At 38.2% G+C, this 21,594-nt stretch overlaps 2 protein-coding genes across 2 annotated transcripts in view; one reads left to right on the top strand and one right to left on the bottom strand.

Annotated features, from left to right (window-relative positions):
* Positions 1-8,797, bottom strand: part of smg1 (SMG1 nonsense mediated mRNA decay associated PI3K related kinase) — a 39,232-nt gene extending 30,435 nt beyond the window's left edge. Inside the window, exons 1-14 of the mRNA XM_058769348.1 lie at positions 8,552-8,797; positions 4,575-4,732; positions 3,741-3,893; positions 3,488-3,624; positions 3,341-3,399; positions 2,217-2,430; positions 2,001-2,126; positions 1,842-1,914; positions 1,664-1,761; positions 1,408-1,581; positions 1,018-1,239; positions 748-849; positions 400-669; positions 165-295 (exon numbers count right to left, since the gene is read on the bottom strand). Coding sequence (XP_058625331.1) covers positions 165-295; positions 400-669; positions 748-849; positions 1,018-1,239; positions 1,408-1,581; positions 1,664-1,761; positions 1,842-1,914; positions 2,001-2,126; positions 2,217-2,430; positions 3,341-3,399; positions 3,488-3,624; positions 3,741-3,893; positions 4,575-4,732; positions 8,552-8,628 — 1,994 coding nt within the window. The 5' untranslated portion in view covers positions 8,629-8,797. The remainder of the gene's footprint in view (positions 1-164; positions 296-399; positions 670-747; positions 850-1,017; positions 1,240-1,407; positions 1,582-1,663; positions 1,762-1,841; positions 1,915-2,000; positions 2,127-2,216; positions 2,431-3,340; positions 3,400-3,487; positions 3,625-3,740; positions 3,894-4,574; positions 4,733-8,551) is intronic.
* Positions 8,798-16,323: 7,526 nt separating this feature from the next.
* On the top strand, positions 16,324-20,839 carry clec19a (C-type lectin domain containing 19A). The gene is made up of 5 exons (XM_058770716.1): positions 16,324-16,535; positions 17,250-17,427; positions 17,532-17,625; positions 18,093-18,225; positions 18,722-20,839. The coding sequence occupies exons 1-5, from the start codon at positions 16,370-16,372 to the stop codon at positions 18,796-18,798; spliced, it is 648 nt and encodes a 215-aa protein (XP_058626699.1). The 5' UTR covers positions 16,324-16,369; the 3' UTR covers positions 18,799-20,839.
* The last annotated feature ends 755 nt before the right edge of the window (positions 20,840-21,594 follow it).

The raw sequence follows: 21,594 nt of genomic DNA, 5'->3' as shown, positions 1-21,594 counted from the left end.
CATGTATACAGTGTAATGTATATTTTATTATGAAATATATATCGTCAATATAATGTGATATATTATAATAATATAATGGCCTGGAAAACACTATGACTGTGGAAGTCCTGAACATTTTTCAAGAAGCATCATCCAGGTAAGTAAAGTTAATGTTGCATTGTTACCTGGTGCAGTGAGAATAGAGAGTGTAGAGCACTGCATACTGGACAGCAGGGTGATGAACTGCCAAATCAGAGTGAACTACAACCAGATTCTGACTGAGCAGGGCAAACACAGTAGGGGACAAAGCCCACATCTGTAACAGAAAAAATAAGCGTTATTACACTCTTGTCTTTTACACATTTTCTTGTATGACCGGAAAAAATGCTTTCGCAGAGCCAAGTATGAATTCATGCTGACCCCGATGAGGGAGTTCTTGGTGTTGCCAATGGTGGTGAGAGCACTGAGGTTGAAGATAAGGATAAACTCTGCTCTCTCTGGGCTGAACTGCAGCTGGCTAAAGACAGGATGCTGTATGTTAGGACAGGCAGCAGGCAAACCCAGAGGGCTGAGCAAACTGTTCAGCGCACAGCCCATCTCGCCCAAGACCAGTTTATAAGCTGCCTCCAGGGTAGGGATGTTCTTTAGGCTCAGCACAGCATGATACACTCCGTGTGCAGCTGCCATCACCTGTGACAAACAAAAAAACGTTAACTCGTAGCTGTTGTGTGTGTTGAATTTATTAAAAACTGAGGTTACTAATCATACCTCTCTTTCTCTGTGGAAACGCAGCTCCAAGAGTTGGGAATTTGGGGCCAGCAACTTCTCTACAAAAGCAGCCGGGATGTTGGTGTTTATCTGGTCAACAATCTACAATCACACATTTAAAAAAAATTATAATAATGACTACACACGTAAAAAAAGTATTTCAAAGACAAAAATAATAGTGAAAAGGCCAAGGTGTGAACTACATTTATATAAATCCCACAAATTCTACTCCAGTCTGTTGATTATTGGATTAATCAAGTCGAGACCTACCAGCGTAAGCAGGGTGAGGACAGACATGCTGTATTCTGGTCCGCAGCACTGGCAGCTGTTCAGCTGGTCTAGGCCATAAGAGATTACAGCATCAATCAGCTGGTTGCCCAAGTCCGTGCTCACCAGCAGGACACACACACACTCATTTCCTGCAGTCAGCACCGCCTCAGAGAAGAACACCTGCTTGGCTGTGGTGACACAGGCTAAAACACGGTTCAAAACCTGCGAGCGAGAAAATGCAAACAATTTACGTCTGATCAGTAAAGGACGTGCGTGTGTGTATTCTCAAGTGTTTGTTGATCTATAAATGACAGCGGTTTATCTTAGATGATCTATTTGTATTGCAGTAACAGATATCTGAAGCAGAGGCAAAGCGTGTTGGATACTAACATCAGTGACATATGCTTCTGTGATTGGAGGCCCTCTGATAGGGTTGAATCGTTCTCCGATGCTGTGCACAACTGTACTAAAAACTCTCAACAGGGCTGCCAGTTTTGGCAGGGATACTGTAGGAGGGGGAATGTCCTCGTCTCCTGATTCCCCAGATACAACATGACTCAAATCCTATAAAGTAAAGAGCATTAGTAGCTTAGAAATCTCATAATAAATGGACTATCAGAAACCAAATTAAAACAATTCATGTTACCTCAGCATACGCCTCCATATCTTCCAAAAACTGACCCAATAATGTAGTTGAAAAGGCCAAATCTGCGACCCAAAACTGCTCCAGACTCTGTAACCAGCCTAGAAAGATATAGTGAGACAGGTTAGACAGGTTATTTCCCAAAAAAGGGAAATGAAACTAAATATAAAACAAATCGTACCAGACACTTGTACAGTAAGAGACTGTTTCTGTGTGTGGTCTATATGCCAACCTACTAAGATATCCACTGTGTCCTGAAAAACAAAAGCAGCAGCTCGTTTACAAGTTCTTTCCTTTCAGATTTCCAGATTTAAAATTTAAGACTGCTTGCACTGCTTACTCTGAAGTTGGTGCTGAATATGTGCGGATAACACCGGGCCACCAGTAAAATACATTTTACACTTTGGCACAACAGCTCAGGTGTGTCCAAGTTCTCCAAGATAGACTGAAGGCTGCTCATCACCAACTGAATGACAAAACGGTAAAACATTTCAGCCACAGCAAAAGATTATACAGAAGGGTAATCCAAGATTTAGCAATGGAGCTGAATAAATACCTGCATTACAGATGAAAAAGCCTTCTTCTCCCCTGCCGTTTCAAGTGCCTTGTGCACTGCCACCAGGTACAGAAGCTTCACTTCATCCTTTGTGGACACACTGAACTTGAGGAACATCCACTTGAAGATCCTCTCGGCTTCATAACTGAGGGCGGCGCAGAGCAATCCCAGGCAGCCCGCAGCCTCCTGCCTGAGCTCCTGCAGGAGCTTACTACTGTAAGGCCAAACAGAAACGTGTGATCAGGTACTGCATGGATTTATTATGCAATGATGACCAGTTGACTGTTCACTATCCTGCTCATTGTAAGGCTACTGTACATATATAATTAAATAGATAGATAGATATTCAATTTGAGATGAAATTAGACCAGATATTCACTGCATTTCACAGCAATTATCATGGCAAAAAAATAATCCATGATAACAATGGTTCTGAGTCTGACCCAAATGACACACTTCATGTGAACTTGTGGTCTTGTAAACTTACAATGGCCCCCGCATGCGCATCCATAAAGTTTCAGAACTATGCTTGTGAGTGTTCACTTTGCAGCCACCATGTGCCCTCGCCCAAACTGAAATGAGCTGAGCTTCTAAACTGCTACCTGATAATTATTACGTAGCATTGTGTCACAAAGTGTGGACCTGAAGAAAGACTGCAAAGGCTTAGGGTGCCATTAGGGACAAGGCCTATGTATTATTGCAATATCTATCAAAATTAAGGAAAAGCTATATTCAATTTCATATTTAACTTTGCTTATTATGTGCTCTCTCTTTTCTTTGGCCAATGAATCACATTCAAAATACAATCGTAGGGAGATATTGTAATTGTAACTGTACAAAAGCATACAAAAAGAGCTTTCTGTTGATTGGCATACCCTGTGTGGAGTAGGGTGTCTACCACCCAGTCTTTTTTTTTTTAAACAAAATTCCAAAAATTCCCATACTAGCAGGCTAATTTTTTTTCAGCCACGAAAAAATGCAATAATGGCTGGTTAAATTTTTTATGACTAGGACTCAGTAAGGCGTTCATAACACTTCACGAACAATGAAATGCTAAATATACCCACAATGGAGTGAATTCTGATAACCCCCCATCGTGTTAAAAATAGGCTGTGCATTCATACCTCTCACTCAAAATGTCATTCAGGGTGCTCAAAATGGAATCCAACTGTTTCACTAGGACCTGTAATGTATGAATACAAACAATACAGATTAAAAACAGTTCAATTCTATAGATACATAAAAATCCATTTGAGCATGTCAGACCATACCACTTTATTTTCAGAGTGCACAATGAACTCCCTCATTTGTTTCATAGTGGCCAGTCTGCGTTCCCGGTCATCCTCCCGTGACGCTCTCCGCAGAAGATTTGCCAGACGAGACTCCTCAGAGTGAGCCAACGGTCGGTCTGGGACATAAAAGAGAAAGTAATGCTAGTAAATAAATTAATTCAACAGCCCCACTTAAGCTCCAAGGCAATTCATTCCAAACAAGCAATGTATGAGCACTGAAAGGTGAATGCACCCTGTGATTTCCTCATGTCCTTTGTAGCTAAAGCACGGTTTCCATGCTGAAAAGTTGTTATATCAGTAGTCACATCATTGATTCTCAACTCTTGCCCCAGCGACTTCCAACCATAAGTATTTTCAGAGAGGCCTCCATCAGCGTCATACCCACCTAGAAAGCAAGACTACAGTCAGTTCCCTTCTCTAAAGGAATAACATTTATAATCTGAAATTCCTAAAAAAAGAAAAACCCACAAGAGACTTTAAAAGCATAAATTACATGTTAGAACATTGTGTCACTAAGGTAGGTTCTATTATAATAAGCAGGGCAAAAAGAAATGTATATGGTATAATCTAGTTGTAACTATTGTTTATTTAATTTCTCTCTATTAAAAATATGTATTTATGCACTTTTTAACACCATGCCAGCATCAAGGCTATTTTCATGGCGACCTCTGAATAAATTATTCAAGGTATACAATTAACAAAAGGTTATAAAAGACATTTCTCTCTATTAAAAATAAAGCAAATAACAAAACAATAGAACAAATATATTATATTCATAAAAAAATAAATGGGGATTTATTTGCACAAGGAAACTCTGGGACCTTCCAAAAAACTAAAACTAAAAACAAAGAAAGAAAATCCCTTGCTGACGTTACTTTCTATTTCTATAAACAGAAACCTTAATCAGGGTGACACACAGAAGAGGAATCAAATAATCATCAAACCCTCAGCAGAATGACACATGGTATTGATGTTGAAAACCACAATAATGCAGGTGAAAAACACTGGTGGATATAATCCAGCTGATTAAAGCCAGGCTAAACACAGGGCCAGATGAAGCACACACCTCCTTCTTCGAGTATGTCTGTGGCAGTGAAGGCGTCATTGTGCAATGGTGGGGTGCCAGGCTGGTCAGAGGGCAGAATGTCGAAAAGAACTTCTGAACCACGGTCTCTAGAGACACCGCTCTTCACACCGTCCTGGCTGGCTGACAGACTTTCGCCTCTGAAAAACATTTGATATACCATCAGTGGCTACAGCAACTAAACTGGCCATGTTCACATTGACCAGAGGTGACCAATTATTGTGCAACTGTACAAAAAGGGGTTGGTATTTACTCTTTGATGACATCATATGTATAATAACACCAAAATGTTTACACAACCTTACAAAAGTCAGTATCAGTAAGATTTTTAAGTTTTTGAAAGTCTCTTCTGTTTTGCAAGGCTACATTTATTTGATCAAAAATACAGTAAAAACTATAAGATCGTGAAAAATTATTAAAATGATTGTTTTTTTATTTTAATGTACAGGTGCATCTCAATAAATTAAAATGTCGTGGAAAAGTTCATTTCAGTAATTCAACTCAAATTGTGAAACTCGTGTATTAAATAAATTCAAGTAGTTTAAGTCTTTGGTTCTTTTAATTGTGATGATTTTGGCTCACATTTAACAAAAACCACCAATTCACTATCTCAACAAATTAGAATACTTCATAAGACCAATAAAAAAAAACATTTTTAGTGAATTGTTGGCCTTCTAGAAAGTATGTTCATTTACTGTATATGTACTCAATACTTGGTAGGGGCTCCTTTTGCTTTAATTACTGCCTCAATTCGGCGTGGCATGGAGGTGATCAGTTTGTGGCGCTGCTGAGGTGGTACGGAAGCCCGGGTTTCTTTGACAGTGGCCTTCAGCTCATCTGCATTTTTTGGTTTCTTGTTTCTCATTTTCCTCTTGACAATACCTCATAGATTCTCTATGGGGTTCAGGTCTGGTGAGTTTGCTGGCCAATCAAGCACACCAACACCATGGTCATTTAACCAACTTTTGGTGCTTTTGGCAGTGTGGGCAGGTGCCAAATCCTGCTGGAAAATGAAATCAGCATCTTTAAAAAGCTGGTCAGCAGAAGGAAGCATGAAGTGCTCCAAAATTTCTTGGTAAACGCGTGCAGTGACTTTGGTTTTCAAAAAACACAATGGACCAACACCAGCAGATGACATTGCACCCTAAATCGATACACACTGTGGAAACTTAACACTGGACTTCAAGCAACTTGGGCTATGAGCTTCTCCACCCTTCCTCCAGACTCTAGGACCTTGGTTTCCAAACGAAATACAAAACTTGCTCTCATCTGAAAAGAGGACTTTGGACCACTGGGCAACAGTCCAGTTATTCTTCTCCTTAGCCCAGGTAAGACACCTCTGACGTTGTCTGTGGTTCAGGAGTGGCTTAACAAGAGGAATACGACAACTGTAGCCAAATTCCTTGACACATCTGTGTGGTGGCGGCTCTTGATGTGAACTCCATTCCTTGTGAAGTTCACCCAAATTCTTGAATTGATTTTGCTTGACAATCCTCATAAGGCTGCGGTTCTCTCGGTTGGTTGTGCTTCTTTTTCTTCCACACGTTTTCCTTCCACTCAACTTTCTGTTAACATGCTTGGATACAGCGCTCTGTGAACAGCCAGCTTCTTTGGCAATGAATGTTTGTGGCTTACCCTTCTTGTGAAGGGTGTCAGTGATTGTCTTCTGGACAACTGTCAGATCAGCAGTCTTCCCCATGATTGTGTAGCCTAGTGAACCAAACTGAGAGACCATTTTGAAGGCTCAAGAAACCTTTGCAGGTGTTTTGAGTTGATTAGCTGATTGGCATGTCACCATATTCTAATTTGTTGAGATAGTGAATTGGTGGGTTTTTGTTAAATGTGAGCCAAAATCATCACAATTAAAAGAACCAAAGACTTAAACTACTTCAGTCTGTGTGCACTGAATTTATTTAATTTAATATATAATTTCACAATTTGAGTTGAATTACTGAAATAAATGAACTTTTCCACGACATTCTAATTTATTGAGATGCACCTGTATATTGATTTTTTTTTTTTTACTGTGGTGGCAAAGCTGTATTTTCAGCATCATTACCCTAGTCTTCAGTGTCACACGATGCTTCAGAAATCATTCTAATATGCTGAACTGAGAAAAAAATAATAATTGCGCCATTATGCCTTCACTGCCACTTTTGATCAATTTAATGCATTTTGCTAAACATTTTTTTATTTCTTTCAAATATCCATTCATGTGCAAAGGGAACACCTACACAAAAACACACATTGATCCTGAACAAACATGAATGTTTAGTTAGATCTATAACTTCAATAGTTGCCAGTTAAATGAACAATAAATCAACAGGCATCTACCCAATTATGTTACCCAAAACAGACACTGTCATTTATTTACCACCATGTCATGCCAAATCCATAAGCTTTTCTTCTATGGAACAGGAAACAATAAATTGGATCAGTCCACTTTGCAAACGGATCATTCAGACAAATGAAGTGGATCAGTCGCTGTGCTGATAAGATCAATAAATCATTGATATCAGCTTTCTTTTTTTTGGCCAATTTGGAACCTGACATCAATTCTCATTCACTTTCATTATGTTGCAAAAAATGGGGCTAGGACATCCTTCAAAAATGTAGCCTATATTTAGTGATCCAATGAAGAAAGCAAGCCATACAGGTTTGGAACATGTGCACTGACTGAATGAGATTACTTAAACCTCCTTAACTTACATTTTGAATTCTAACAGTTCACAGAAATATAAAGTTGATCATTTCAATCACCTGCGAAACTTAAAAATAATAGAGCTTTTCTAACATGGCAGAAAGTATTAGTACTCACAATTTAAACCATTAAATCGACAAAGACACAAAATCATATAATCACGATTCATGAATCTTCCCTGGCTATTCATAAAAATCGCACCTGCATCCGGGACTTATGGACAAGAAGTCATTTGACAGTCCAGCTGAGATTTCATTTTTCCACATGGTTTCAAATAATGCAACTCATCTGAACACTGTGAATGGTTATCCTAAATAAATGCATCAAGTAGTTGTTTCAAAGTTACTGAATGGACATTGGCTATTTGATTATGAGACTCGACTGAATTCAAACAATTAGCCAGTTTTCACTCTCGCAGTTCAATGTAACGTTACTCGTTGCCAATTCCTAAGCTTTTAAGACACACACAGGCACACTCGGCTGACTTTGACATTCAGTCCAAGCTTCACCTGGCTTGTCCGGTTTAAACTACGAAAACGTCCAAATTAAAGCGGTTTAAAACGACAAACAAAATTGTAAGGTCTGAAACTAGGAATCCGCTTCACAGTCAGCGGCACAACGAAAATAATGGAGCCGATTAGCAAAGTGACATGAGCGTCGCGAATTATTTGAGCCTCACAGGAGGAGTTCAAAAAGCATTAAACCAGTATGAGATGAATATAATCCCGTATGTCTGCAATATGCATACTACAACATAAATCGACTTACTAACTTGATCGCAAACGTTGAAATACTAACCCTATGTAGCTTGTGGCTAAACGTGTCAGACCACACGCGTGTTTTCCCTCACAAACCACAAATGAACGCCACGACACATCCGCGTGTTTGTCAAAACACACAAATCCCTACTGTTACACTCACATTTTTACTCAGTCTACAAACCAAAGCTAGCGAACAAACGCAAACATGATAAATATCGTCAGTGTTCGCCGATTGTTTGTGAGTTAGCTTATGCTAACATCTGCTAACCAACCTGAAAAATTGAACACGAGCGCTTGACACCTGTCGGTTTAACTATTCCCAAAGACTAGAGATCAACCTCCTTATTCTGCGACGTGATGTGAGATGAATGCTTATAAAAGTCTCTTCACGTGGAGATAGACCGCTGCTGTGTTTCATAAAGAGGCGCAGGTGAGCAAGGCCTCGCTGAAGCCTCGGTCTGTAGTGCGAGCGCTCGGCCGTGTGGTGCGCTACTGACCTGGGCTGCCAGTCATTCCAGTTTCGCTGCAGTTTGTGGGCGCTGCTCAGCCGAGACCCGAGGGCTTTGCGGCTCATTACCTTCGCGAAGACAGCATGACCCGTCTAACACGGGAAGAGTCCGCAAACAAATCCTACTTTCACCGTTCAGTTTATGTCCATGCACAGGTTTGAAATGCACTGAGTGTTTGAAACTGAGAGGCAGCGGCCTGACCCTCCCATCTATTTCTCTACTCTTTCCTTCAGCGCGGTTCACACGGCGGCTGCCCCATCTGTCGGTGGCTAGAAATAACTGCAGCTCTATTGTTATTAATGCAAATGCCGAGGCAAATACATTTCCCTTGGTGCCTACACGTACAATGGCAGAAACATGGACTTACTTAAAATAACTCCAAGGTTGTTCGTTCACTTGCAGCTTGACAAGTGAAGTGGAAAGTGTAGGTTAAGCAGGAAAAAGTAATCATTTGAATGTGAGATTTCACCTAAACTTCACTTGAGCAGAAAATACAAACATCTGTTGAGGTAGCCCGATTCACCGCGTGGTTGCCTAGTGACAACAGGATGGAGAAAAACGAAGAAGAGCTTCAAACACAGAGAAAAGAAAACAATGCAAGCCAGCATTCAGTGCTGTTTAACTGAAAAACATCTCGCTAAAGTTTCCCATTCATCATAAGATTCAGGGAGGCATATTATGTTTGGTTTTATATTTGGGACATTGTTATTGGTAGGTATGCTCACAACACAATTTCTGCAATTCGTCTCTGGACTGCAAAAATAAATAAACAAAATAAATAAATAAATAAAAATCCTAAATCAAGATACATGTACACGAGAATAGAACTGATATTAAGTCTTATTTTCAAAATCAAGCGATTTTAGGCTTACAACAAGAACAAAATAATTGGGCTAAGCAAAATAAACTTGAATTAAGTTTATTTTGTTTTTATTGTTTTGAACATAATCTCATTCTTTCATTTATTTATTTCAGAAATCATTTATTTCTCATGTTAATGTATTTTGGTTTAAGAATATGTAGATAATTATTAACTATCTTTATAATAATTATAACTAATAATATATTAATTATATTAATAACTATCTTTATTAACTATAACATTAAACATTTGGTTGATGCTTGCTTGATTTTTATGATTTTAAATGGATATGCACCTCCCCCATTATGCCAGTTTATAAGGCAGAAGAAGAATAAAGGCCGAGTGACAAGAGCAATTACTAGAGGAGACTGCTGTACAGTTTAGGGCCTATTGTACTTTAGGTGTACAATATTTGGACAGTCTTTTCAGTCAGAGCCATTAACAATTGGAATACTCTACCAACTGAATTAAAGAGTAGTACCTTTTTGTTTTTTTTACATTTAAATATAAATTAAAGAAATGGTTAAAAGCAAACTGTATTTGTAATCATGTGTAAATTTTTTTTTTTTATGATACTGCCATTATTATCTTTAGTAGTGTTATTGTATGTAATTGTAAATGCTATTGTATGCGTATGTGTGGAATGGAAATAAGCCGGAGGCTTTTTTGTGTATTTTATCCTCGACAGTTTCGAAATGTGTAAGAACTAGTCTTTTTGGACTTTTTTGTATTATGTTTTAAATTTTGTCAAATAAATAAACACACAAACAAACAAACAAAATGTGTGATAACTTACTGTGTTTCAGATTTTTAGGTTGCCTTTTTAAAATCTGGCATGGGGCAACAGATGAAAATTAGCCATTGAGGCTAACTCTGGCTTATTTACAGTATGTTACTGTTTATTGATGAGCAAAGTCCCTATTAAATAAAAATAAATAAACTGAAAAAGACGAACCCCATTGCAGTTTGCAGTATGAATGCCTCGTGTACATATTTTTTACAGTGGGTGTCTGACCATGTCAACATTAACTGACTTTAATCTTATCAAGTCAAGTCAAGTTGAGCTTTATTGTGCAAAAAACATTTAATTTTCTTTCTCAAGCCAACATCAAAGTTTGTCTTGCGATAATTATTACATAATATCAACACATTAATAAGAAGCAAACAGAGTTTGAGGCTATTATTTGAGGACAAACAATGTTTTTGCTTATCCATTCACCACACCCACATTGCATAATTGTACCACAAGATGGTAGCAAGGAGCTGAAGCAGAATTCATCAGCCCAATATTTTTTATCCTATATTTCCGTCATGCCTTGCAGTAATATCCAGTAACACTCAAACCATTGCACTTGTTCCAGCAATTAGAAAGAGATCGTCCACTGAAAACAGCCCATTCACTTTCACAGAGCCTTGCTGTGATATCATGCTTTTTGAGTCAACCTTGCCCACCTCAATGCATGGATTTGAAGTTGCTAAGCAACAATGTGCGCAATAAACACTGTAGCAGTACACAGAGATGACAGCTGGAGATTACATGGCTCACAGTGTGTTATTGCACCCTTTGAGTTAACTAAGACTTTAATTAAGACTAACTATGCTGCAAACCATTATTGGCCACATTTTTGTTGAGAAAAAAAAAAAAAACCTTAAGCACTGCAGAAAGCATAATTTTATGGAAATTTCTCAATGGAGGTCAGCAAAAAGCGCTCATAATTAACAATATGTGCAGCTGTTCGACTGTCCTGCAGCAGGAAGTGCTGAATGTCACAGCTGTTGCTTATCTAATGTGCACCACTATCTGCACTACACCTTGAGGGATTACAAACAATGTAGGAAAATGTAAGAAAAGGTAACCAGAGACATTTTTCTGGAATGAATCACCCCTTTTCAATGTAAAATGTTCAACGTACAAGAACATATTTTTGGGAATTCTACCAATAAAACAGGGGTGCTATGTTTCATCTCATGTCTGCAGATCAGCTGGCTTTGAGCTGACTCAAAATCAATACCAGACTCAAAAAAGATATTTTTAGCTAGCTCACACGTCTTAGTTCATCTTCCTCAAACAGATCATGGGTACGCCCAATGATGCACTGGAAATGTCTGAACTACTTTCTCATTGTTTGCTTGAGTGAAAACTCAGTGATCCAGGGAATGAATTTAGGAATGTGACTCTATAAAGATGGTTTTGAAAAACCCTAATGCCAGACATATGGCCACGAACACACTGTAAAGTTTCTGGAGTGACGATTGCATTTGAATACGGGAGTGAATCCCCTAAATTATAAGTTACAACCAAACTGAAGACCGCTATTTTTGGTATCCACTTTTTTTGACCAAAGTAAAATTACAGCAACCTTATGTTTGCTACAGCAAGACTTATATTTGGCGATTTTAACTAAGCCACTGTTATTTATGATCGGAAAGCTGCTTCTCAGAGCACGCTCTCAAAGTGTTGTCATGTCTGCTAATTTTTAAGCATCTTTAAGCATTCAGTTCGGTTGAACTGTGTACAGAACTGAACTACAAGGTGAACTGACAACCAAATTTTGGGGCAGTGTGCACATGGCTACTATACAGTGAAATAGTCCTACATGTAAACGATAATGAAAGTTTAAAAAGCTCTTTAAAGACTTTCCTTCTTTTATTGTACTGCGTGTTAGATATTATTTGTCTACACCTGGCAGAACGCAGCAAGAGGACATACAAAATGACTCATTTAGAGACCATATTTAGCAGCAATCCCGTCTGAAAATCTTAAATGGAGTCCTTCTTCAGTATAAGAATGAGTCATATCGCCACGCTCCTGCCCTTAGCTCTCATAGGCGGCAGCCCTCACAAAGATAAGAGGAATTCTGGGCCTTTAATAGCTTGGGCTCTGTAGGCCATGAGATAAAGCAGACATGCTATCAAATGCAAGACGGTGTCAGGGGAGACTAATGGAACTAAGCAAGTAGTGTGAAGTAGGTGTTCAATAACTCTGCAGACAAGCTGGACGTCATAATATTTCCAGCTAATTATTACGAGATTAAATGTTTCCATAGACTTGAAGTTAAACCATTTAACTGTTAACTTTTTCTTTTTTTTTTTTCTTTATTCTATTGGCAAACATGTATTTCTGAAGCATTTATCTTACTCACTCCAGGTTATGGCCATTCTGTGATGTTTGGGGACTGAATTTTACAAGTTAAAGGTTAATGAGGAATCACAGGTCAGTTGTGTTTGATGTTTCTGCAACAATATGAATTACAGAAGTGAGTACACCCCTCACATTTTTGTAAATATTCTATTATATCTTTTCATGTGACAACACTGAAGAAATGACACTTTGCTACAATGTAAAGTAGTGAGTGTACAGCTTGTATTAACAGTGTAAATTAGCTGTCCCCTCAAAATAACTCAACACACAGCCATTAATGTCTAAACCACTGGCCACAAAAGTGAGTACACCCAAAAGTGGGCCCAATTAGCCATTTTCTCTCCACGGTGTCATGTGACTCGTTAGTGTTACAAGGTCTCAGGTGTGAATGGGGTACAGGTGTGTTAAATCTGGTGTTATCGCTCTCACTCTCTCATACTGGTCACTGGAAGTTCAACATGGCACCTAATGGCAAAGAACTCTCTGAGGATCTGAAAAAAAGAATTGTTGCTCTACATAAAGATGGCGTAGGCTATAAGAAGATTGCCAAGACCCTGAAACTGAGCTGCAGCACGGTGACCAAGACCATACAGCGGTTTAACAGGACAGGTTCCACTCAGAACAGGCCTCGCCATGGTCGACCAAAGAAGTCGAGTGCACGTGCTCAGCATCATATCTAGAGGTTGTGTTTGGGAAATAGACGTATGAGTGCTGCCAACATTGCTGCAGAGGTTGAAGGGGTGGGGGGTCAGCCTGTCAGTGCTCAGACCATACGCTGCACACTGCATCAAATTGGTCTGCATAGCTGTCGTCCCAGAAGGAAGCCTCTTCTAAAGATGATGCACAAGAAAGCCCGCAAACAGTTTGCTGAAGACAAGCAGACTAAGGACGTGGATTACTGGAACCATGTCCTATGGTCTGATGAGACCAAGATAAACTTATTTTGTTCAGATGGTGTCAAGCGTGTGTGAAGGCAACCAGGTGAGGAGTACAAAGACAAGTGTGTCTTGCCTACAGTCAAGCATGGTGGTGGGAGTGTCATGGTCTGGGGCTGCATGAGTGCACTGGGGAGCTACAGTTCATTGAGGGAACCATGAATGCCAACATGTACTGTGACATACTGAAGCAGAGCATGATCCCTTCCCTTGGAGACTGGGCCGCAGGGCAGTATTCCAACATGATAACAACCCCAAACACACCTCCAAGACGACCACTGCCTTGCTAAAGAAGCTGAGGGTAAAGGTGATGGACTGGCCAAGCATGTCTCCAGACCTAAACCCTATTGAGCATCTGTGGAGCATCCTCAAACAGAAGGTGGAGGAGCACAAGGTCTCTAACATCCACCAGCTCTGTGATGTCGTCATGGAGGAGTGGAAGAGGACTCCAGTGGCAACCTGTGAAGCTCTGGTGAACTCCATGCCCAAGAGGGTTAAGGCAGTGCTGGAAAATAATGGTGGCCACACAAAATATTGACACTTTGGTCCCAATTTGGACATTTTCACTTGTACTCACTTTTGTGGCCAGCGGTTTAGACATTAATGGCTGTGTTGAGTTATTTTGAGGGGACAGCAAATTTACACTGTTATACAAGCTGTACACTCACTACTTTACATTGTAGCAAAGTGTCATTTCTTCAGTGTTGTCACATGAAAAGATATAATAAAATATTTACAAAAATGTGAGGCGTGTACTCACTTCTGTGAGATACTGTAGATGTTTTCCATCTATGTAAAAGTTAAAATTGCAAAAGGTTATTATATTATAACAAACATAATACTGACTTAGAACACTAATAAAACTGTTATTGATTTTAATTAATAAATTAATTTCCATTTTGATAAATTCAATTATTAAATTAAATTAAATCTGAAATAAAAGTGTAACGGAGGCGACGAGACGTGAGGCGAGCGGATCCAAGTGCAAGCATTTATTAGTAAACATAGTCAAATCACAGGCAGGGTCAAACAACAGCAAACGGGTATGGCACGGCCAAGACACAAGAGTAATCCTAGGGCAAGCGTGGGTCTTCGATCGGCAAACAGTATCCAGAGGGCTTGACAAGAGGGGTAAACCTATAACGTGAGCAGTAGTCCAGTAGTAAGACTAAAGAGAGATCCAAGGCAGACTAAACTTCAGGGCTGACAGAGATCAGATAATAAATAAGGTATTATTATTATTATTATTATTATTACAATTTATTTGAAAAGGGACCATGTACAATTTTAACATAAATGTTTCCATTTCATGCATTGTACCGAATTTAGCCGATGGCTAGTTTTCTTCTGCGGTCCCTTGGCAGGTAATCATAATCACAATTAAACATAAAAACAAAACAACAAAAACATACAGTACAGTAATACTTCACATCATATCAGAGCCACACCATAACCATGTCAGTGTTTACAGAGTTGAGTTGATTTTATGTAAGATTTTAGTTTCAATTTAAAAATGTCAATAGATGTGCACATCCTTATGTCTTCTGGTAGAGTGTTCCAATGAGTAATAGCTTTCACTGAGAGAGATGATAATCCAAAGGCAGAGTGACGAAATGGAACAACACAATCACTAGTGGATGATGATCTAGTAAATCTTACAGAGACTGTAGAATGAAAGTGCACAAAATCACGAAGTATGGAAGGGGCCAAACCATTTAAAATTTTATAAACCATACATAAATTTGAGAAAAGTCTAAAGTTGTCAAAGCTCAGAAAATTGTATTTCTCCAAAACCCTACAATGGTGATATTGGTTAGACTTTTTGTCCAAAGTCTTTAGAGTCTGTTTGTAAAGAGATTTTAAAGGTTTAATACACAGGCTAGGATAAAGATACAAATGACTCAGGCAATAAATTAGACTTAGACTAAACTTAGACTCAGAAACAAGGAAGGGCTCCGTAGAGTAGCTATCACTGGGAAAGCAATAAACGCTAGACAATACTCGGCAACTAGATCAGGATCTGAGTGTGTTCTATAGTGTGGGTGCAATAGTTTTCAGGTGAGGGTGTGATTGGTGACAGCTGTGTGATCAGTGCAATGGATGATGGGAAATGCAGTTCAGTGTGATGTGTGGTGTGAGAGTCAATATGATGGAGAGGCGACCTCTTGTGGCAGTCGGACCAGATTCGTGACAAAAAGCAGTCATTTTGAATAGTGTAATAGATAAGGCTCTTGGTTATACTTTTCTTTTTTTTTGCTATTTGTGATATGAATAGGGTTGGTTTAGGGTTGGTTAGATTTTTTATGTTTTCGAAAAAAATACTTTTGTAACCACGAAGGCTGCATTCATTTAAATGTAAATGTTATATTAATATATTTTTAAATGTAATTTATTCCTGTGATGGCAAAGCTGAATTTTCAGCATCATTTGCTCCAGTTTTCAGTGTCACATGATCCTTCAGAAATCATTCATACTGATTTGGTGCTACAGAAAGTTCCAAATAACAGCATTTATTTGAAACAGACATTTTTATAACATTATAGATGTCTTAACTGTCACTTTTGATTTATTTAATGCATCCTTGCTGAATAAAGTATTAATTTATTTAAAAGAAAATCTTACTGACCCCAGACTTTCAAAGGATAGTATATGTAGTAAATTGTCCGCCCAGGGAGCATTACATTGGGTTAATGACACAAAATATCAGTTTTAGGCCCTTGGGTTCTCTCTTTCTCCCTTTCTTACACAGTCTGATGTCAGTGTTTTGGACTTGACCAAGTAGGAAGAGTCCAACAAAAAGGCAGGGGCTAAGAGAGGCTCACACACCCTCTAATCTCCCCAACACTCCACACTGTCCTGCAGCACACATGCTCACAAACACATGCACACACACACACACACACACACACACACTCCAGATCTCAATCGCCTCTCTTGCACTAAACATGCTCTGTTGGGAATTGTGTTTAGCCCTACTGATCACCGGCTTCTCAGTGTGGGCTCTGCCTTCAACAAACATCAAGATCACACAAGGTGAGTGCCACCAGAACCAAAGACTAGGATACAGTGCAGACACAGTTAATATGCTTTAATTTGCTTCTTTGCATAGCGAATAGACAGTCTCAAGCTAAACCAAAGATGCTTTGCCACGTTATACATGCTTCTGTTTATAATGTATAGTTTTAATCTGCATTTTGCAGAGTTTGCCCAGTGAATGAGGATGTGACATAAATGCTATACTTGCAGTGTTTTATTGATTTACAAGAGCTCAGACTAGCAGTGAATCCATCTTTAAAGGTTAAGTATGACTCAGATTTGAAAGGCAGGAAAAGTTTCTCTGTAACATATTATGCTGGAAAAAAATTGCCACTAAATAATTCAATTGTTTTCTACAAATGCCTTAACATTGCAATTAATTTATTTAGGAAGCATTTTTCTTACATTTAGCTGACATTAGTTATTGTAATGTAATATGTAAATACTGTAATGGAAAGTGTAACCTATAATTATTTTTGTTGCATAACAGAATTTCTTTAGCTCTTGCACAGTTCAAACTAAATCAAAAGCAGGCTGGTGCTGTGAAAAGAAAACAATGACATTATATTTTGAAATCAGCTAAATACTTTCCAGATGCTGTTTCAGATAACGTAATAATATATTTTTGTGGTGTTTGCAAGTGTTTGACCTATTATGTGCTCGTATAATGCTAAATTAAAATGGATTTAATGTCATTACCGTTTGCTCTAGCACTGCCCCTGCAACTGTCAGACTCAAACCAGCCTGTGACATGTCCGCTCTTCTGGACTGAATTTGAGGGTTACTGTTACCGCTTCTTCCCCTTGAACCGCACCTGGGCTGAGGCAGATCTGTACTGTGCTGAGTTCTCAAACGGACACAAATCTGCCAAACTCACCTCCATCCACAGGTATGACTTGTCACTGACTGACAGTGCAGCCATTTGTCTTACAGTACAGGATTTTTGCTGGACCTTCTATTAAAGTGTGCACTTTCTAATAACTTTTTTCATAGCTGGGAAGAAAATGTGTTTGTGTATGATCTTGTGAACAGCCGTGTACCAGGAATTCCAACAGATATTTGGATTGGCCTTCATGATAGAAGACAGGTAAACTTGATAACATTAAGAGCAACACAAAATATTGATGTTTCAATGATTCACTGATGTTTTATTGTGTGAAGCAGTCATAATAGTAACCCATTAAAACGTTAACAGCTACATGACTGACATAGCTTGTGTGTTTTGTAAAAGGCCAAGCCCAGCATATAAATCATCCCACTAATAATCCCATGAATGGAAAATATAGTTTCTCTGAGTGACGTTTAATCATTTCCAGAGAGTGGTGAACCAACACTTTGGTCTAGCACCAAGTTGAGGAAGATAGGTTATGGATGATGTTGTAACAAACCCTCAGTTTTGTAAATTGAAAGTTTCTCTGAGATCCTGGTCAAATGATCCAGAAAGCACCAAAGCTGTAAACTCGTGCTTGGCAGGAGGATTTAGTTATCACTTCAGGGTCAAGGGGCAAGGAGCAAGCAAATGTGATAGCGTTGTTAATCATAGTTTGTCGGTAGGAGGGCACTATGGAGTGGACAGACGGGTCACCCTACGAATACAGTTACTGGGATGGAAATCAACCAGATGATGGCATTCATCGCATCCCTCAGGAGGAGGATTGTGTGGAGATCTGGTACAGACAAAACAGTGGTGAGTTCACAGTTTTTTTAATCATACACCAGAAATTAATTTAGATCATTTAGTACAGTTAAGATAACACGTTAAGAAACTAACATTCAAAACTGTGTCATTGTCTTTGAAAGAAGTTTTGTATGTGCACCAAGGTTGCAATTTCTATTTAATCAATACAGTAAAATTTCACAGTAATATTGTGAAATATTATTACGTCTTAAAATAACTATTTTTATATTTGAATATATTTTCAAATGTAATTAAACACTGTGATGGCAAAGCTGAATTTTCAGCCATTACTTCACTCTTCAGTGTCACATGATCTTTCAGTAATCATTCTAATACACTGATTTGCTGCTCGAATAACATTTACTATTATTATCAATGCTAAAAACAGTCATGCGGCTAAATATTTTTGTGAGATATACATAGCTGATTGACAGCCCCACTAATTATGTAACAGACAGGACATTACAAAATGAAGAAACTGTTTGCATCTTTCCATCTTTTGCAGCACTGAGGTCTTGGAATGACAACAATTGTGATAAGGCCTTTCCATTCGTCTGTAAGATTCCTACACTGGAAAACTAACCTCAGATCTAAGATTGATTATCCAGTTCTTTATCGTCAACACTGACACCCCAACATCACTCAATCACAGTGTAGCAACAAGATGTCCGTTCATCTCCATCCCTGCAGTGATGAAGGGCTCTCTCCAGCCTGCTATAGGCACTTCATTTGCATTTCTCACCCTTCACTCCAATTCCCTGCCCCCATCATCCTCCCATCATTGTTGTACATATATGTGTATACAGAGCTGGGTAGATTACTTACAAATTGTAATCCGTTACTGATTCCAGATTACATGACAAAAATTGTAGTCAGTAACATAATCCCTTACATTATACATTTTAGGTAATATAATCAGATTACTTTTAGATTACTTTTGATTTAACTCGTTTATCACATTGATTTAAATAGCATTATCTTGTACCATAATGATGTAAAAAATGCAAAGAGTAAGAAAACTTGTTCCATTCATTGTAATTTATAACATGAAGTGCATTAAACATTATTACATCAAGGTTTCCCAAACTAGGGTTCATAAAGTAACTGCAGGGGGGTTGAACTCCCTTTCGAGGAAAGTCTCTTCACTTGGTGGCCATATTTGCAACACCTCCGGGCAGCTCGTACAAGACCAATCTTAATGAATGGGGGAATCCTGAAATCTCAAAAACTGCTTGCTGAACTCACAATTAAATAACATAATGTCAAATCAGCAACAAAAATCTGAAATGAATTGCCCCATGAATGTTGTTTCTTATGCTCAAATAACGTTTAAAAAAGCTTATTTTTCAGGCTAGACCAGCCAAAGCGCATGCGTAGTTCCAGTGTGCTTATGACTGCGCATGTGCATTGGCTGGTCTAGTCAGGTTTCTATGGGGAATATGGCTCTTTTATTTAGAAGGTGGGACTATTCCTCCATATTGCGAGTTGCGGTTTCTCCCATTCATAAGAATAGGAGTGAACCGTCTTTGTATTTCTATAGTCTTTGTTTTAAATAAAACACTTACTAAAAAAGATGAAATATTTTTATTTACCTGCATGCCATGTGATCATTAATCAACATCAAAGAAACCGTGAACATGCAAATGTGATACTTAATTATTGAAATATTTATTTTCAAATCTCAGGGGTACTTAAAGCAAATATATTTGGTGAAAGGGTTTAGATGACAAAACGTTTTGGAAGGCCTGCATTACATGTAACTAAGAAATACCGTGAATATGTGCATTTTTATTAGTTTTAATTAATAATACATTGTTAAAAAACCTATAGAGTAATAATTCAAATAAAAATGAATGTGTTCATCAGTAGTTGATGCAATGTTGAAACACTTCTTAAACCTGAAATGATTTTTGTAAATCCAGTGTTCAAATGCTGTCGCCACCTGACTAATGACTGATCTTTGAATGTCCACAAAACTGGACTATATATACAAACAGTATATAATATGTATATAATCGGTAGGCTATTTTAGAAAGGAAAATTTGAAAGGAAAAGCTTGATGAAGGTCAGTGGACCGAAACGTCGCTGGTTTTTGTAATAAATTTCTATATTTAGCATGGACCGATAGTGTGTGGGATCATCATTTTTATTGATTGGATTCCACATTGTTGTTGGAGTGTTTTTTCTTACGCACCTATCAATTTCTCAGGTATGCTGAGTTTGTGTTGATTGATTCTCCCTAATTTCTCTTTATCATCTTTTAAATTTTCCTTTCTCAATGAATTATGAATAATTTATTTCTATTGTGTGAATAATATGTAATCATGTAATCCATAAAAAAGTAACTGTAGTCTGATTACGAGTATTTTAAATTGTTATTTACAAGTACTTAATTTTTGGAATCTGATTACGTAATCCAGACTACATGTAATCAGTTACTACCCAGCTCTGTGTGTGTATATATATATATATATATATAAAAACACACTGCAGCAATGCCTTAGAAGAACCATTTTTGATTTCCCAAAGAACCTTTCAGTGACCAGTTCTTAAAAGAAGCATTTGTTTCTCCGGCAAACATTTTAATAATCTAAAGAGAATCTTTTGTGGAATGGAAAACTTAAATGAATGTTAAATGTTCTTATGGAAGCACAGAATCCAATAAAGAACTTTTTTCTTGGTGTAGATAGTGAGCTGCAGTATATGGTAAAACTGAACTAGTCCAAACACTTAGTTCACTGAGGTTTTTTTTTTTTTTAAGGAAAACTGAGGTCCCACCCAGTGATCTGGCCATTAAAACTCTGAGACATTATTTCCTTCTTTTCAAATAGGGTACTTTTGCTGGAGACATTTTTATAAGTCAGAAAATGTCTCTTGTTTGATAGAAAGGATATTTTTAATTTCTTGCAGACCTTGAGACAGGAATGTGTGTTTCCATATAATGACTCCCGAGTCTTGATCTGGAATCATCAAACACTGTCAGTGTCCGTCTGTGCACATTTATTTGTCACTGACCTAGGAGGTGAGCTTTTAAAAGAGAAGGCATTTAAGCCTCTGTTGACTGCAGAGCTTCAAAAGACAGAAAGAGCTTAACCTCAGCTAGGCAGATGACCTTTTCTGCTTTTCTCTCTAGTTCATGTGCTGTGCCAATTAGTGACCTCACCCCAAACACACACACAAACCTCTATTCTTATCCTCACAACTGCTAGCAAGGCTCCCAAAATTTCCCCCAAAATTCAGAATGTTAAGAACGGGTTTCTTTTCAGTTCATTAGCTGATCTGGATTTTCAAGGATGTTGAATTAGAATGACAGGAAGAGGACTTTACTACATTACACTTCATATAATTCAACACTGTCACAAAATAGATGAGTTTAAT

This window comes from Onychostoma macrolepis, chromosome 03, assembly GCF_012432095.1.
Source record: "Onychostoma macrolepis isolate SWU-2019 chromosome 03, ASM1243209v1, whole genome shotgun sequence".
NCBI lineage: Eukaryota > Metazoa > Chordata > Actinopteri > Cypriniformes > Cyprinidae > Onychostoma > Onychostoma macrolepis.
This window is presented reverse-complemented; position numbering and strand designations above follow the sequence as displayed.

What these genes read in the sequence shown, in the direction of transcription:
- clec19a (XM_058770716.1), top strand. Translation starts at nt 16,370, where the DNA reads ATGCTCACAAACACATGCACACACACACACACACACACACACACACTC. An exon ending in AAACTCACCTCCATCCACAG is followed by an intron (nt 17,428 to 17,531) that starts GTATGACTTGTC and finishes CTTTTTTCATAG; the next exon opens with CTGGGAAGAAAATGTGTTTG. An exon ending in CTGGTACAGACAAAACAGTG is followed by an intron (nt 18,226 to 18,721) that starts GTGAGTTCACAG and finishes CATCTTTTGCAG; the next exon opens with CACTGAGGTCTTGGAATGAC.